The 18,629-nt window shown below is 40.9% G+C and overlaps 1 protein-coding gene across 1 annotated transcript in view; it reads left to right on the plus strand.

Annotated features, from left to right (window-relative positions):
- Window positions 1-2,284: 2,284 nt before the first annotated feature.
- The window catches only part of syt7a (synaptotagmin VIIa), a 75,959-nt gene continuing 59,614 nt past the window's right edge, over window positions 2,285-18,629 (plus strand). Inside the window, exon 1 of the mRNA XM_031283464.2 lies at window positions 2,285-2,515. Coding sequence (XP_031139324.1) covers window positions 2,482-2,515 — 34 coding nt within the window. The 5' untranslated portion in view covers window positions 2,285-2,481. The remainder of the gene's footprint in view (window positions 2,516-18,629) is intronic.

An 18,629-nucleotide genomic window follows, 5' to 3' on the forward strand; every position in this document is an offset into this window, starting at 1 on the left:
CTCCAGTTTTTACACACACCAGAGATTAGCCAAAAGCTCAGTTTACCACAATGACAAGACTTTAAAATATAGAAATGAGCACCAGCCACTGTTCTTATGCTCATTCGAATCCCTTTCATGTGTCATGACTTGAGCTTCCATTTTGTACTATTATTAGTCTTTCATACTTTCTAGCAAGAGGAGGAGAGAAGGTGGAGGAAAGGTTAGTCCAAGTTGAGCTTAAGGGGAGAGAATGATGGAGGAAAGGGGGAAATCAAGATGTGGAGACAGTAAAGGGTCGTGGATAGAAGGAGCCGAGAGCCGGAGGAAGGGAGGGGATGGTGTTGATGTGTATATAGGTCACTTAATCAATGGGAATCAGGTTTTTGAAGGGGAGAGAAGGGGGTATTTATAGATACCAGTGGAGAAATGCATCAGTGACAGGCACAATGATGCTGGAAGCACGGAAGGGGGGGGGGAATCTGGGAATAGACTTTGGTCAAATAAGTCTGCAGAGAATTCTCCTAACAAATGGCAAAAGATTCTCAATAGTGAACAAATAGCACGGAGCGCAGCGTGAAACAAAACATAATCAAATGTAAATCACTGCAGGATGCTTTGAGCAAATGACCTTCCCAGCTTTATTGACAAAATGCAGGCAAACTGTTAGTTGCGGTATTGCTCACAGCATTTGCATCTACAGTACGGCTCAACTCATATCCTTTCGAATTGTAATCTGTGATATCAGAGAGCCAAATGATTGAATGGAATATTAGCTTTCTATGTTGAAGGCTTGTAAGGAGAACCTGAATATTTATTACTCAGGCGCACTGAGAGACACTGAAAGGCGGTGATGTGCAATAAAAACATTAAAGACCGCATTGCAAAGATTTCAGGTCAGAGGTTAGTGGTTATTGTAATAATTTTCATTACATAGATGAATTACACATCTTCTGTTTAAAACCAATTCTGCCAAATGGTAAAGTGGTAAAGCTGGCCTTGTGCTGTAGTTTTAATAACTGTCATGGCTTATCCCATTTATTTTATAATGTCCCATGTCTCCGTCTGCCAGCTTCATATGACAAGAAGTTCCATCACAAATTGGAAATTTGCTCTGAGAACAAGAAGGAAAAGTAATTAAAGAAATTGTTTTAAATTGCCTCATGGCTGGATTTCTTTAGGACTAAGTCAAGGTCACGGACAAATAGTTCCTTCACCACTTACAGGGCTGCTGCCTATGTGTGATGTCAGACAGCCTGAATATTGGGTGATAAAATATTCTATTTTACATACTGTACATAAGTACAGTTTTGAAGTATTTCCACTTACATGAGTATTTTCCTTTAGGGCTGCAACTAACCATTATTATCATTCTCGATTAATCTGTGGATTACTTTGTTCAATGAATCGATTCATTGATTAGTTTACATAAAAGTAACAAATCTATCACAATTTCCCGAAACCCAAGGTTACATCTTCAAATGTATTGTTTTATCTAACAAATATGTTTATTTTAAATAAATCATAGACATTGTTTTACTGTTTTTTCTTTATTTTTGAGGGATAAATGACTAATCAATAATCAAAATAGCTGGCAATTAATTACAATTACTGAATAAGGCAGCTAACATGAGCTCTACAGTGACCAGGTAATATATTGGAATGCTAATGAATCAGTTATAATAAACCAGTATATTGCTATTTATTTGAGTGGTAGTTTGTAAGATGTAATATAAATACGTTTTGTGACCGTCTTTTAACATCTTGGGACCACGTTGGAAATGTGTAAGAAAAATACAGTAGGCCTATATACAATAACATTTTGCATGATGAGTACTTTTACCTTTAATATATCTATGTTGTACTTAAATATAACTTTATTTTTGAATGCAGGACTTACTGCTTGTAATTAAGTACGTTGGTACTTTTCCACTTTTGCTTCATTAAAAGATCTGGATACTTCTTCCACCACTAATAATATTCCCAATTAAGCCATGCAACTCGGGTGCAAAGCCTTGTCTAAATCCCATGGATGGGCTCTATGCGCTCCTCATAACGCGCAAGGCAATATTTTTTAAATGACAAATGGAAGTACAAACAATCAAGAATCGCACCTGCATGGCAGCAGAGCATACAGACAGCTGCAAAAAGTCACTTTTTCCCATTTTGTCCTCTGAGACACAGTGAACCGGTGGTTATTAAGAGAGAGAGAGAGAGCGAGAGAGAGAGAGAGAGAGAGAGAGAGAGAGAGAGAGAGAGAGAGAGAGAGAGAGAGAGAGAGAGAGAGAGAGAGAAAGAGAAAGAGAGAGAGAGATAGTGAGAGTCTCAAACTGGTTAGCCCACTATCCACTAGGAGGAGAGGAGAGGCTGTTGAGGAGCAACAAAACAATAAACAGCTACTACAACAAACCCCATCAGCGGAGTTCACGATACACGCCAGAGGAGTACCAACAAATAATTGAGACAACGCCATCGTATTTGCCTCGGAGTGAAGTAACAGCCATGTATCTGAACAGGGAAGAGGACAATAGCAAAGGTAAGATTCTGGCAAGAATGACCACTCTTTGCGAAGATCATCCTGACAGTTGTAAGGTGTTTCATTTCTGACCCGTTGTTTCTCTTTGAGGTGAAGTGCCTGACATGAAAAGGTGGGGATGTAGCCTACTGTCACACCATGTAGACTATACCTTTTTTTAAACAGCCTTCTCCTTTGACATGGACCGGTGATGTTAGTGAAAGTGTGGGCTGTCATTATGTAATATCAGTGCAGTTAATTATCTCCTAGGAGAATGCTTATCATTTGCCCAAATCCTGCATTTATTCCAATGCACCGTGAACGATTAATTGTGAACCTGTTGTAGACAGAGCCACTTATGCATCATTTGCCGGTGTGCATTACCCTGTGTTGTTAATGTTTTGGAAATGTACAATACCTACTTAAGGGCAACATAACACAAGGTCAAAGCATATAGCTACAATGAAACCTAAGTGTATAGTGCTCCACAGCTCTTGACATCCTGAAAAAAATACTAACAAAATGCAGTTTATTGTTTAGCGGGAGAGATAGCCGTGCAGCAGCGAGAGGGGTAAAGAGGGTACAAAGGATGCATATTTGAGTAATCTCTCCCACGTGTTTTTGAGGCGTGATTTCTTCTCTCTTCGGGTGCCCAGAAACACACTCGGCTCGTGTCCCCTGCTGTTACCATGAATCATAAAAAGCTCTCTGGGGCTAAGAGGTAATGCTAATTACCATCTAAATCTTCAGGTTAGAGAAGAATAACACCTGCTGCTACTGAGGACCGAGGAGAGAGGGGAGGAGGGGGTGTAAAAAAGCAAAAGGCAGAGTGGGAGGAGCCATTTTTGTTCATTTTCCTGTGATGTGATCCCACCACACAACAATATGATACTGTACGGGGATGTGTGCGAGCAACAGCGTCCGTGGGTAGTGAGGACGGTAGCTGGCGATGAGAGCCACCAGCTGTAATATGTTTACAGAAATACAAATATAGCTAGCCCTTAAAAAAGACTGTACTTAGCCTAAAGGATAAAATAGCCTAGATACACTTAAGTTAGTCCAAAAAAGTTTTTTAAAGTGATTTTTTTGTCCTATTCAGTAAGAAAGCTCAGTAAAGTCGCAAACTGACTGCAGTCCCATAAAATTAAGGGAATAGTTATGCTTAAAAAGTCCTCCTAAAATTTAAATAAAAAAAGTTGGAAAAAAAAGTCCTTCTAGCTAGCATTATCTTACGTTATTACGTTATAGCCGAAATAGAATTAATAATAATTAAATAAGTAGCCTACATTTATTTTATATGGTTAGCTCTACTGTGTATTTTGTTATTAACTGTTGCGAGTTGTCACTAGCTAGCAATAGCCTAGCTAAATAATTTGCTGATCACATTTCAGTCAGGATATTTTAGATGCCAACTGAGCTTATAATTGTTTTGTCATCCTTTTTTTGTCATCCATATTGAAACAAAATTTCATACCATCATTTTACTTGCAAGTAACTAATTAACATTAGCTAGCCGTGTACCAGTTGCTGCTAGTTTTTCTCTATACCTGAAAGGGTTGACACTAGGATTGCACATGGGTTTCAGTTGCTGAGTCCATTCACAGCTCAGGGAGGTAAGCTAACATCCAAATTATGAAATTATTAACCAAGATTATTAACAAAGTCTTGCGAAGCCACTTGGATGGCAGTATCAGTCAGTTGGCTTAGATTGATTTCCATTAAATTTGGTCCAGACATTCATGTTCCCCAGAGAATGAATCCTAGGGCATGTTCAAACGCAAAACGGTGTGTTTTACTACGGTTTCCGGTTTCGTGCAACAGGCTTTGAGGTGCGGTTTCTCTTGTTTGGTCAGAGGTGTTACCCAATCAGCAGCGACGTGTATGTAAACCTGTGGTATTAAAAAGGCAGCGCGCTTGCGCACACAACAGGGTGTGAAACGCACCACAGTTTCAGTTTAAATAAACGTTTTGGTACATTTTGTCGGGGCTGATCGTGCCCCTAATGTCTGTCGATCACAGGCTCCCAGAAAAACACTACTGTGCATTTTTAGTCGGCCGAATATCACGGACGTAAACCCGGAAGCTTAGAAACTTTTTGGTGTATATGCCAGACGAGCAACTCCATTGAACTGAATAGGCGCCATTTTGGGATCCGGTATCCAGCTATTAATATAGATCCATGATCGATCACCTGTTATGAATAGGTTGACATTTTTGGGCCTCATCATTTTATGACTTCATTTAGCACGTCATCGATCAAACTGGAAATAACTACTGGAAACAGCTATCAATATGTTGTTCAAACACTCTGTTGAGCAATAAAATACAACACATCTTCTTTGTAGCATCCATGTTTTTTCCCACATAATGACTTAAGCTCATGTACACACAAGGTCGAAATGACTTCCCAAGTCAGGGAAAATGGGACCATCCCATGAGCATGTCAATGCAGCATAACACTCTAAACTAAGATGGTAAACATTACTTGCTAAACATAAGCATGCATTGTTATTGTGAGCATGTTAGCATGCCAGCATTAACATTTAGCTCAAAGCAGCCTCACAGAGCTGCTAGCGCTGCTAGCTCTTTCCTTGTTGAAGGTCAAAGAGGGATGCAAAGGGGAATGTCTGGAGCAAAATAGACTGTATAGTGTATAGGAATTCAAGACCCAGAAGGTCATGTTAGTTAGTAGCAGGTGTTAGATAAGGTAGGAGAATCAGGAGTGAGCATTAGTGTGATGTGCTGAAGTAATTAAATGCAAGATGGTGAGAGTGAATGCACCTGAAACCTGTTGCTAGACATGTTGGGTATTTGGCCCAAGCTAAGCTAAAAAAAGGCTGTTTCCAGGGATTATTAGACTGCAAGTAAAGTAGTAAAGTTATGAGTAGGCTGGCTACTAATGTGTTGGGGCTACTCCTTTAAATAAGGAGTTCAGTACTTGACTGGCACGCCTTTAATTGATTTATGTGAGTGGGTGTTCCTTTCCGGCGGGTGTTCCCCTCGCCGCACTGGTGTGGCCTTTAAATTCACACTGCGTCTCAAGGTGGAGTGGCAGGCAGATGGAGAAAGGTCTACCAGGGATATATTGATTATGGCCTCAAAGGATTAAAGGGGGAGTGAGGACAAACTGGTTGATCATATGTGAGCCTGACAATCACACAAACTACTAGCTACTGTCAAATACACATCTGAAAAAAGACTGGATGTGGGCTCCAATCAATACTGAATGTAAAAAAGTAAATTGTAGAAAGTAAAACGGGGCGAATGCTGCGAGTGGCACCCTACTATCGTCTCTTCAGTCTGACGGCTAAATGGCTCGTTATTTACACCCACTGGAAAACATTCAACAACTATTTAGACTACTAACTGATGTTCAAAATGCAGCAGTGTGGGCTCCTGCAGGGTTTGATTGTAGGCCATTAACAGACAACCTGGGGATGTTCAGACCATCCAGCCAACTTTTCTTTATCATGGTGAAAATAACAATTATAAAAAATATTTGATTCTTTAATGGGGAGTTCCGTTTAAGAATGCATTTAGGTTATATGTACTCTACTCAGCAGATTCATTTGATTTATCACAAAACTAAAAAGAAAAAGAAAAACAAGATTCCAGTTTGGGATGGGTGTGGCAGTCATAATTTTACTGTTTCCTTTGGCAAAAACAGGAATTCACTTTTTTGAGACTAAACGCATTAGCGAGTAGGCATTATAAACAGTATTTCAGAGTACTAAAACACTAAAGATGTAAAGAACCACTGACTATTAAAAAACAAATTAAAAGCCCATGCAACAGAAAAAAGCTATTTAGAGCTCTAAGGGGTTGGATGTCATAGAGTTTAGGTTTAGTATACATCTTTGTTTGCTGGAAGTAATAATTATTATCATCAATTGATTGATAGATAGTTTATTCTGTAAAATGCTAGACAATAAAACAAACTTGCACGTTTAAATTCGTAGAGCCCAAGGTGACATCTTCAAATTTGTTTTTTTGTTCGACCAACCTTTCAAAACCCAAAGATATTCAGTCTGCTGTCATATTGGACAATGAAAAGCAGCAAATCCTCACATGGAAACTGGATCCAGGAAATATTTGGAATTTATGCTTGAAAAATGATTAATTAATAATCTAAATAGTTGCTGATTCATTTTCTGTTGATCAATAAATTGTTTCATCTCTACATGTCTGTATCTAGATTACAATCTTAAATCGCTTTTTAAAGAAAGATTTTCTCACATCAGTACCTACTGTTTCTTAATGAATGATAATTATGAATAGACCAGGTTTTTCTAATCTCAGTGAATAAAGTATTGGGTTAGTATGAGAATTTACACATGATAGTGTGTGTTTCTCCTTTTTAACCATCACCAGCAAGTGTGAAAAATCTGTCATGCAGGCGGCATCATCACCCCATGCACAAGTAGAAGACTGTCCCTACTTGTGAAATTTCTGTGCTACACTGAGTCACTTCTATTCCCTCTTCAGCAGAAATTTAAGCCATAAACTGAAGGGTTTTTGTCCAACAGAAATGAACAGAAGCAATTTTCAGCTTGTCAAACAGCGGGGGACCAGTACAGACCAGTGAATGAAGAGCTGTCCAGCTTCATCTATTGATGACTGTTTTGATGAACTGACTGTAAAAGACTTGTTGGACAGGTGCTGATGCTTTTATTGATCAATTCCAGGTAAAATGGTTAAGGTACAGGTTAGGTTTGGATAGACTTATTCTGAGGGTTTACCCATGGTTGACTGACTTCATGTATTATGCATGTAATCACCTGATCAACTGACAACATCCGGTGGATCAGTAATACAGCTTTATAGCCTCTGAATGTAGAGCAATGTCACCTTATGACATTTTACCTTGTTGTCTTATTGCAAAGTCCAGTTTGGTTCAGTCTAGTGCAGAAAAGTACAGTTATGATAAGTCTAGAAATAATGAAAAAAATGGTGGAGAGCTTCACTTGTTTGCTTTGCAGCATAAAGTATTATCCTTCTGTGTTTGGACATTTTGTTATCTCCTGCCTTTTGTAGTGCTAAGTCTGGAGACAGAGTTTGTGCATCAGGGACAAATTGCCCTAAATTTAATAGACGTGTGGTCCTGTACTCTGGCATCCCACACTACCACTTGAATATGATATATAGTAAAACGTCAGCTTACCTATTGATTTAGGTTGATGCTGGGCATGGATTTGGGCTGGAGTCTAAATCTCCGGCCAGGAGTAACCAATCTAACTGACGTAAGTTTGGCATGCAGGCCTGCACTAAGAGAACTCCTCAGGTAGTCTTTATTTGTTTTGGCATCCTAAACTGCAACCAAAAGTTTTAATGTGATTAAAAGAGGAGGAATACTATGAATGTAATATATATATATATATCATTTATGGACATTTTCCTTTGTTCCAAGGACCTAATTCTGACCTATTTCCGTTGTTTTAGTCAGTACACCACTTTGGTTCAGACTGAATTATCTCAGCAACTATTGGATGGATTGCCATGAAATTTTGTACGGACATTCATGGCCCCCAGATGTCCCCATAATGTTTAAATCAAGCGCCATCGTCAGGTCAAAATGTAATTCATCCAATACTTTTGTTTTATAACCAAATCCTACAAAACTAATGACATTCATATCAGCCTTTAGCTGTAGTTTGTGTTTATTGCTAATTAGCCAATATTAACATGCTAACATGCTAAACTAAGATGGTGAACATGGTAAACATTGTATCTGCCAAACATTAGCATGTTAGCATTGACAGTGGGAGCATATTAGCATGCTGACGAAGCACCACTGTGCAGCCTAACAGAGCTGCTAGCATGGCTGTAGACTCTTGTTGAAATTAAACAATCCAACTGGATTTTATTGGTCCCTTTTCAGTTATGGGCCCCTGACTTTGTTACTGCCTTTCAAACGACAGGTGGCAGCCCTACAAATGCTCTTATATACATTTTCAAAGGTGTGGTTAGAGCTTTTGTATAGGTGTGATTTAGCCACTTACCCCTAAATGAAAAGGCCTTCATTGCGCCTGGGGGTTTGGCAGTTCTTGGTGTACTATCTTGGTGGTGTATAAAAATTCTTAGTGTGCATCAAAGGAAATGTAATGGAAAACTGAGGGAATTTCTGGGGAGTATTTAACATGGTGTGAAGTATCAGCAGTGGACTGTGAGTTCCTAACCTCTTTGTTATTATTGCCCTGTAGAAATTGATGATGTCCTTCTACTTCATGGCTGTTTTACTAATGTGATATGGAAAATTATTTGGGGGGATTGCTGTGGCACTCTTGTAATGTCCATGCCTCTTAGAGCAAAATGAATTGAAAAAGAGCCAGATGCTGGGAGAAAATGTTGCTGCATTCAACAAGTCTATATTATCTATATTGATCAAACTTAAAAGAAAGACGGACACGTTCATTCATGATTCCTACTATTTTCTCTGGCTAACATTGTTTAAAGCATACAAGCTATTCTGTGGTCCTGTCAGCCCGCTGTATTGATATCAGATGTTGAGTCGATGAAAATGTCGTATTTTACAGCAAAGCCTGAATTAAAAGCAGTAGATTCATTCTGTGAGCATCAGATTGATGAACACAATCGCATCAGAGACTTTTTGATATGTAAGGTACATAAATTGGCACAGGAATAGCGTAATTGTAGAGAGCGATAAATCAGGCGGTTTGACATTTAATAGATCACTTGAGCTTAGGTTTATTTAGCTTTGAATGAATAGTCAAACGGTTAACAGCTCCAATTTATTATACAGATGTATGTTGTGAGCTAAGCCACTGGGAAAATCTCAAGGATCACTGGAGTCAGAGGAACAGGCTACAATGCTGCAATGGAGGCAATTAGATGCTTTTGTAGGAACACCTGCAATGAAACACAGATTTGGACCTGCTGTTTCACTGTTCCACTGAGCGAGCTCATCATCCTCCCCGGTTGCACAGGAAGCCATATCAGCTGATTAGAGCAAAGCCTAATCAAACTTTTAATCATCAAGCAATATGCGTTGCAAAGAAATAAAATCGCATTTGTGAAGAATAGAAGAAAAAAATAAATGACTTTTTATTGATAACAGTATGGATGAAATACCACACATACTGTACATAACGTGTTAATGATATGATAAAAATTAATAAATGCAATGATGCATGTTTTTTTTTTATTATTACACAGTATAAGAAATCAGACAGGATCCATATGTGAGACTTGTTGATACAGTTATTCTTCGGGTGGACTCTCTCTCAGCTGACTGGGTTGCGGAGGAGGGGGAGGTCTTTTACTTCTCGTCTCTTTGCCATGTTCTGTCCCTTTCTCCTCTGTGTCTTGGGGAGGACGAGGAAAAAGGACAACGCCGGTTAACATCAGCCGGTCATGGGAAGAGTGATAGAAAGCAAGAGGTAGAGAGGCAGACAATAGAGTGGAGGCCAGCGTGAAAAGATGTGGAGAGCAGGAGAGACAGAGGGAGAGGGAGAAGCAAAGAACAAGCCCTGGAGTGCTAGCCAGTCAAGGTCACACAGAGGAGAGGAGGCCCTGAGTGAATATGTGTGTGTGTGTGTGTGTGTGTGTGTTTTACGGGAAAAACAGTGAGGATACATAGTAAAGAATGAAGGGTCTGTGACAGCAGATTGGTTTAGTCTGGGATTGGGGATTTTATGGGGGAGGGATGAAGAATGGAAGTAGCGGAGGGAAAGGAAGAGATAAAAAGAGCTTGTAATATGGCTTCACAACGCTCTTCTAAAACTTAATAGTCTCTTAAATCCTCAATGTATGTCAGGCATGGCTTAATAAGTTTTTACATTCTTGACTCAGAGGCAGTATGGTACATTTTTTATGTTTATGATTATACTGCATCTGTGTGTATGTGAAGTGAATGTTTTCATGTACGCTGTTACGTAACCATCCTGACTCGTCGTGTTGATCCATGTTCTCTTGGCAGTCTCTTTCTCTTATTCTCTCTGTTGCCCCCACCACCACCACTCATTGACCCTTGCTGTCTCGTTGCTACGATGCATTCTGTAGATTAAATGCAATAGCTCTGCAGGTACATCCTACCACCTCTATGTCCTCTGAGAGTAAAGAGACAAGAGTAAGAACCTGTTAATCCCATCCAGAGAACTTGCTCTAGTTTTGATTAGTGATGAAGAAAGGGAGACTATTGCATAATGGATAGCCCGGTGCTTGTCATCTTAGGATCAAGTGTTTGGAAAGCGGGATTGTGGTTTGCTGAGAACATTCTTTATTCGGTTATCCCAGCAGGATGCAAGGAGTCACTTGGAAATGTGATCACTGCTGTCTCGTCAAACATATTAGCTCTGTTTGCATCTCACACCCAGGAGAGATTACACGTGTGAGCAGTTGCCATAGTGTTTTGGAGCACCAAGGTGCTGATGTGAAAGATCTGAGGTGGCTGGGGTGCTCTGTGGCATTATCTCTCTGGAGCAATGGTGTGTGGAGTTGTGATAACGTGTGATGACTTTGTTTGCAGGAGGTCAAGAGTTCACCCTGTGGGTGGCCCTCTAAAGTCAATCCCAGCTTTTACTATCGTTGTTTCACATGTTTCGCCTCTGGTTTAATATGTTCGTGCTCCATTGATGTTATTTTATTGAACTTTTTAGAAAAATGTCCTTTTTCCTATCTGTCATCCTAAAACACATTCATCACCACTAATCCTCACATTAAACCTGAAGTGGTCACACAATCGCATTCAGTCGAAGACTCCCAGTAAATTCTTGGCCAATTATCCTGTTGACAGACATCATTACCATTCCAATGAGTAATTAATCTTTCCACGCCATGATTTTATACAGATGAAAAGTAATAGCTTCTGTAATAATGGTTTCAAAGCATTTGACAGCTACAGACTGTTAATTGTAGTCATCTTAAACAGACCCTGCAGAGCTGACCTGCAGTGTTCGACACTGTACAAATGACCCTTAATGTTTGTATTGTTATATTGGACAGCTGATTGAATGGAGACAGACAGGAAACTAGAGGAGAGAGTAAGGGGTATGATGTGCAATAAAGGTCCCCAGCTGGAATCAAACCAGCTGCTGATATATTGTATCTTCTTAACCATCATCCATCCACAAGGGCATCCCGGCCCTTAGCTTAGATTGAAACAAACTGCCCTAAGTCATTAAAGTAATACGCTTAAGGAGCCAGAAAACTCATAACTGCTTTTTGGATGGTCGAATAGTTTCTGATCCCCTACACCTTGATTAGTTAGTTAGTTCCAATTAAAAATGTTTTAATAGTTTAAAAAAAATGTGGTAAAGGAAGAAAGGTATACAGAAAAAAGAATTGAGACAAGTTCATAGCAAAAATAGCTCCCACACAATGCCAACACTTTTTTTGTGAAAAGGAAGACAGGTGAAAAACAAAGTGAACGTTTTTACAGAAGATGTATCATGCTGTATGTTTCAGTACAGCATGTTCCACAAGCTTGTGTGTGTGCATTCATTTCTGTGTTTGTGTGTGTAGCTGCCCTGTCTCTTGGTATTTATCAAAAAGTGTGGGATTTTGTGTGAGCCACCCTGTATCTGGCAAGGTAGTCAGACTGACAGATTGGACTGTATGAGTGCCATCTCCTCAGCTTGGCTGCCTGAGCGTTTCTCCCTCGTTCCTCCTTCCTCTCTCCTTCCTCCCTCTGCCTCATCACCCTATTACCCTGCTTCAGTGGTGACCAGCAGGGCAAGGGATATTTTTCCTTCATTTGCCTTATCTAGCTAGCTGTATAGGTAGGCCCTGTCCCTGGATTAAGTCAACTCACTGTTCCATAACTGTAGCTACAATACCTGATGGATCAGTCGTCCAAGTCTGTCTCCCCTGCACTCAAGCCAAGGAGGTAGCTTGTGGCAGTGTGAGGTTAAAATGCGAGAGATGGCAGCGAGAGCTCTGTGTCCTTGCAATACCCTCCTCCATTACAGCTGTTCTCACTCTGTGGCCACATCAGGACTAGTTAGAAAATACTGTAGATGAAGAAGAAGAAGGAGCTATTGTTTTGCAGAACAGAACAGAGGGGGGCTGGGTCATGATAGGATTCAAGAGAGTTATGTGTGTGTGTGGCTCTCTGTGTGGGGAGAGTTTACACTCAAACTTTTACCAGAAGCATAGTGAAGATGATAGAAAGATACATTTTCAGCAACAGCTATCAGTAAGTCCTCATTTTGTTCTGTTTAATTTTGGTGTAGTGAAAAAGATAACATTTTAGTGGACACATTTACGTTTCACATCTGCTTTAGGTGAATCAATTTGTTTAAAATTGGCATCTTTTGTGCTTGTGGTGGCCCACTAGAACTATTTGTGGAGAATGGGATGGAGGGAGCAGGGGGAGAGGAGGACAGGCAGGAAGGACAGATGATGTGGGAAAACCTGACAGACAAAAGAAACTCTCTACACTGGATTCACGTGACTTATTGGGAAATGGAAAACCTGGGGAGGCATGAGGGCTTGGGATTCATCAACTGAACATTTAGCTAAAGAAAAGCTATACTTACCCCATTCACAGTCTAACTGAGTACCTGTTATAAACACAAAAAGATCAAATTACTTGTACCAACAGCTGGGAGACTCTTGTTATTGTTCTTTCTCCTCCCACTCCATCTCCAAACATGATCTAGATTACTGTTTTTGTTGCTCCTCTTGATTCGCCACCAGCCATCTAACTTTTTGCGGTCGCAGGCTTATCATCCTATGTTTGCCTTGGCAGCGGCGTGAATTGGTGCAGCTGGAAGAGCACAATGAATTGGATGCAAGCAATTGTGCATGCATGGGAGTGAGCTGAGAGAGCTCAGCCCCGGACTCAGTAGAGCTGAGACACAGCAGATTGGGCTGGCTCGTCCAAGCAGTACATTTCTGATTGGTCTGGGCTACGAAGCTGAAATGTGCCTTTTGTGCCACTTGTCCACAAATCTGACACGCTATAGAAATATCTCTCCCTCTTTTTCTCTCTCACGCTAATGAACAGCAGTGCTTTTCTACAACCACAGATCATTTTTCATGTATGCAACCCTCATTGATTAATGCCAACGGCCCCAAGACCCTTCTGAGTGATTATGGCTCTCAGGCTTGGGAGGGGCCATTGATACCCTTAATGAGTCATAAAAGGCGAAAAATTATACACTCCAATAGTCCTGACATTGGGTGATATTTCAATATTTGGCCACTCACTCTGGGAGTCTATTTGCCCACAGAGTTGGCACATGCTCAAATACCCTCAGACATGCATTTGCACAAGTAAACAAAGAAATCTTGACTCTCCAGTCCCATGGTACGCTCAGGATATTTGGGTACAGGCAGGATCCTGCCGCACAGCCCGGAAAAACAAACACGCAGGTCAAACAGAGAGCTCCCAGAATGCACTGTAATTCAGCTCAGCTCACTCACCACCAACATAAGCATGTTGATTATATAATCAAAACAAGAAGCCTGAATGCCAAAAACACTATAAAATAATTGTCATGCTATCATCCAGAGTGCTGACTCTACAGTGCATCCTGCCTGTGGTGATCTTCCTCCCCGGATCGTTATGTTTGTGAGCTGTAATATGAGACTGATTGTGCTTGATTATGTTGTTTTATATGTGATTATCCACTTGATAATGCCAATGTATTGTTTGCCCACCAGTGACGGTCAGCACACTCTTAACGAGATGATGGAGGTCTTCACTTGTTAATTGAGCTATCATAGAGAGGGATAATGCATGCATAGAGCGTCATAGTATCTGCCTCTCACACCATCTTACCCTGGGGTATATCTGTTCCACCCTTGTTTCTGAGTCCATTGTCCTCCAATTCACACGTCTTAATTACAGAGCAACAGAGGGAGGAGGTGAGGACAAAGTGGGAGAAATGAGCAAAAGCCAGAAATACGCGAGAAGAAGCTTTAAGCATGTTGCTAGAGGAGGTAAAATTGGTGCACGAGAACAGCTGTGAGAAACTGATGCGATGATAGGGAGAATGTTCATAATTAGGTCTTTTTTTTAGAAGTAGCATTTCTTAAGAATTACAGTTAATATTTGATGATGGCTTCATTCTGAAATCCCCCTCTGAACAGACTCTGACTCTAAGGCAAACACACAATGAGTGCTGTTGGGATTTAGGAGGCACAGGTTCAGTTATTAGCATTTATTAAAGGTATTTTATAAATATAAATAAAGTTGTGAATATTGATACATTTATCAAATTGAATAAATAATAAGGCACCACTCTGGACTCCGGGCCCAATAACTGAACGGTGGATACAGTCTCAAAGGGGGACGTTCTCTTAAAAATGCATAATGGTGATACTAAAAAAAGTACCTGTTGCCAGGTACCAGGGACGTTTTTTCATAATGGAAAACCAAAAAAGGCGAGTAGAGTCGAGGCGAGTCGAGCAGGTACCATGTAATGGAAAAATGCCATTACACAGCAAAAGAGCTCACAAATAATGCACTAATTAATTATCTCTAATTAATTACTTGAGATCGCTTCCTGTAGCGATTTAGGCGTGCTTTAGACCGTCTAATTCTTCCGGTGGGTTTTCCGAGTTGAACAAAGACGGGGCCGTATGTTGCTCCTCGGCGAGTTTAATGGAAAGCTGTTCCTTCTAATGGCAGCAAAGGAAACAGCAAGTCAACTTAATGAAGTAAAAGTGCCGGTCTTAGATGTTCTTCTTCTCTTTAGTGAACAAGACGGAGGTACTCTCTCCCTTCTGCGGGTTAGATGAAATGGCTGGTTGAACAGCGATTTCTCAGAATCCAAAACGTGTTAAATGAAAACGGTTGACTGTGCGTCTCCTGAAGCAGCCGCAGTGGAAAGACAAGGGTGTGGTAACCTGCGTCTGGGTCCTGGGTGACGTTGCAGGGAATCCCCAGTGTTTCCGTGTGTCTAGTCCAATGGGAAGCCAGGACCTGAATTCAAACCTAAAGGTAACACTTAGGTGAGACCTGCAACATCTGGAGTGTTTTGCCGCCTGTTGGCTTGTCCAGACTGTGTCTCTGCAAGTAGGCCTTTCCTTTGTTAGGGGAGGCCACGTGTTTGATTAAAGCGTCCACATGGTTAGGTTCCAACACTGCACATCAGACATGGCTGAGGATTGACAGGCATGTGGCTCCCAGCTTCTTCTGACAGTCTTCCTCCTTCTTAAAGCGCCTGACAAGCCTCATTAAGGACTGTTCACGGAGGCTCCATTGACATGAGACATACCCAGAAAGGGTCATGTATAAAACATGAGTCGCCCAATGTTATATAGCAGAGCCTATTCATGGATCTAAAGTGTTTTGTGCTATAGATGTATGTGTGGTATTTACTGTCAGTCCCTGTATCACATGTTGGTGTCTGAGTTGTAAGAAATGATGGGCCTTGTTTTAACAGTGGGAATATTATCATTCAGTGTAGAGCGATTTTGCACTCACCTCTGTTTCAGTCTAACTCCAGAGCCACGTTCACACCCTCTCCTTTACACCTCTGTAATATTAATGTAATGTAATAGGCTATTTGTATTAAATATTTAATTCTGTGTCATATTTGTATCTCATAAATGGCTAGTCAGTATTACTTAATATTACCTTTGAAATTTAAAAACTTGCAGGACTAGGGCAGAATGAGAATGGCAGAAGAGCAGAGGAGCGGAGCGTGTGAGCTGGGAATCGCTTCGGGAAGTTCACAGAAAAAAATGCTTCCTATGTCCTTTTGGCACTCCATTTTCCTCTTCTGCTTTTTCTTTTTCTAAACACAGCGCTCTCTTCTCCGTCGCCCTCTGTCTATTACCCACTGTTTGCAGCAGCACTTTGTGTAATGTGCTCCAGACAGATTTGACAGGCTGGATGTGGACCATAAAATACCTCCTGTTAGAGTACTATCTACCTAGAGATCACAAGCCCAGGTATGTAGAGTCTGGGAGGTTTAGGTGGAAGAGTGAAAAAGAGTGGCAGGTGAAGCCAAGGTTCATGAGGAAACCAGGATTTTTCACAATACATGTTTAAAAGTTTGAACATTTAATTAAGCATTTCTAAGTTTAATTTTAAATACATGGGGTTCATTTAAATTAGATTAGTAATATTCCAGTAGAACATTAAAGTACATTATCTTTGAGGTGTAAAGACACTAAACCAAACATGCACAATCGTTTGATGCTCTGGTTTTAAGAATAACTTCTTATGAGCTTTAATATGTGTTGAGTGGTTATATTGGAGTGTATGACCATATTTATAGTGCTGACCTGAGGTTATTACTGTGTGCAGTGATAGGGAAGATGAATCCATTGCGTGCAGTCATTGTCGTGCTGTTCAGTTGGTTTGAGGCAGTACTGTTGGATGTTCTAAATTCAGGCTATGCACTCGATGCTGAACCTGTTGGATGCTGCTTTGCAATCTGAATTGGGAATGGAAACCTGCATGTCTGATTAAGCCACTCGTTGAACCACCTGCATAGGTTTCATTTACAGATGTGGCACTCTGCTTTGTTCATTCTTTTTCTACAAAATATTTAGCCACGCAGCTGGACAGTAAGCTGTCATTTTAGCATGAAACGTAATTGGAAGAAATCTCTGAAGCGTATAATTGTATCCAGTCATAATACTGTGATAATTTAATTTCAAGGTCGTACTTAAGTATTTGCCAACAACAGTTGCATAGTAGTGTTAATGATCTTTGTTTTACTACATGCGAAAGTGTGCAAACAGACATGCAGTCACATACATGCCTAAAATCTCAGATTCCTGCAGGCATTCTTACTGGTAATAGCAATTGGACTTTGGCAAGAATTTCCTGGAAATGCTGGGATCTCGGGGCTGTGCGAGTGACTGACCATCTTTACTGAGGCTCTGTTTGCATTTAGAACCAAAAAGCATCTTATCTGATCACCAGTGAGCAGCTCTAAACACAGGTGTAATTGCACACACACAGCTTTGAGGCTCTTCTGGGATTGAATCGCTCAAACAGCATTCAGAGGGGGTCAGTGATGCATGTGACTGAATATTCAATGTAACGTGAAAGCAAGGGCCGTGGGGTCATCTTCAACTTTGTACAACATGCATACATCACAACAAGTTGTTTGTTTGTGCAAAAAGCATGGACAGTGTTTTGAAGTCGATTCATGAGGGGAGGTACCAAACAGCATTTCTGTCTCTGTGTCTGTTTTTCTGTTCAGCAGCGGTTGCAGTTTTCCACAGACAAAATCAAATGTGAGCCAGAAAACAATGTAGTCACTTTTAGACACATTCTGAAGCCCAGTGTGATTTGCAGTTTAATATAGACACATTCTGGATACAGTTGGTCTGAACAGGGCATGAAACACATGTGGAAGGGCTATTCTCTGACAGGATTATGGGCCACCAGCCACAACAATAAGGCTAAGTAGGATTTGTCAGAATCATGGCCAACTGGAAAAGGGAGAAAAAATATGTAATTTAAACACTATTTGTTCTGATGAAACTATAACCCACTTGGCAACCAAAGTGCAAAAAGATGCACAATTGTTTTAGGGGGGAAATTAGTGACATGAGTGATGAGTAAGCCTTGCCTTTTCCTTTTTGGCTTTGCAGTGGAAAGCAGGCTAATAAAAAGCTCTAAGCATCTGTAGGCCTGCGTGCCCATGCTCGCTCTCTGTCTTCCTCTAGCTGCAGCCAGCCATACGCATGGTCTCCCCCCCCCCTCCCCAGCCTCCAGCCCCCCAACAAATACAGCCTCGAGGTAGGGCATGCTGGCAGTCCTCTGCGCTTGATTTTTTTTTTCACGTACTCTGGACTAGTCCTATTTTGGGTGGTTTTTGAGCAAAGGTTTACACAATCTCTCCAGGCCAGATGCAGAAAGAAGTGACACTTCAGACCCCTTCCCCTACATATTATTACATCATCCATTTATGAACAATACATCACGCAGGAACGCAGTGGAGGTGGCACTTGTCATTCCGCCTGCTTGCTGGAGACCAGGGGTCGAGGGTCCAAAAGGGAAGCACACATTTTTGTACTGTTTGTATCCATTCTCCTTCCTGTTCCTTTTCCCCCCATTTCCCTCATCTCAGGTCCCATTCTCCACGACTGTCAGCCCACACAGGAATCCTCCAGTACAGCCTGGTGAATCACCCTGCATCCACAGGCTAAGCACGGCACACGTTCTAACAATTACACAAATAGGCATGGACACATACCCCCACAC

The sequence above is a fragment of the Sander lucioperca genome, chromosome 7, assembly GCF_008315115.2.
Source record: "Sander lucioperca isolate FBNREF2018 chromosome 7, SLUC_FBN_1.2, whole genome shotgun sequence".
NCBI lineage: Eukaryota > Metazoa > Chordata > Actinopteri > Perciformes > Percidae > Sander > Sander lucioperca.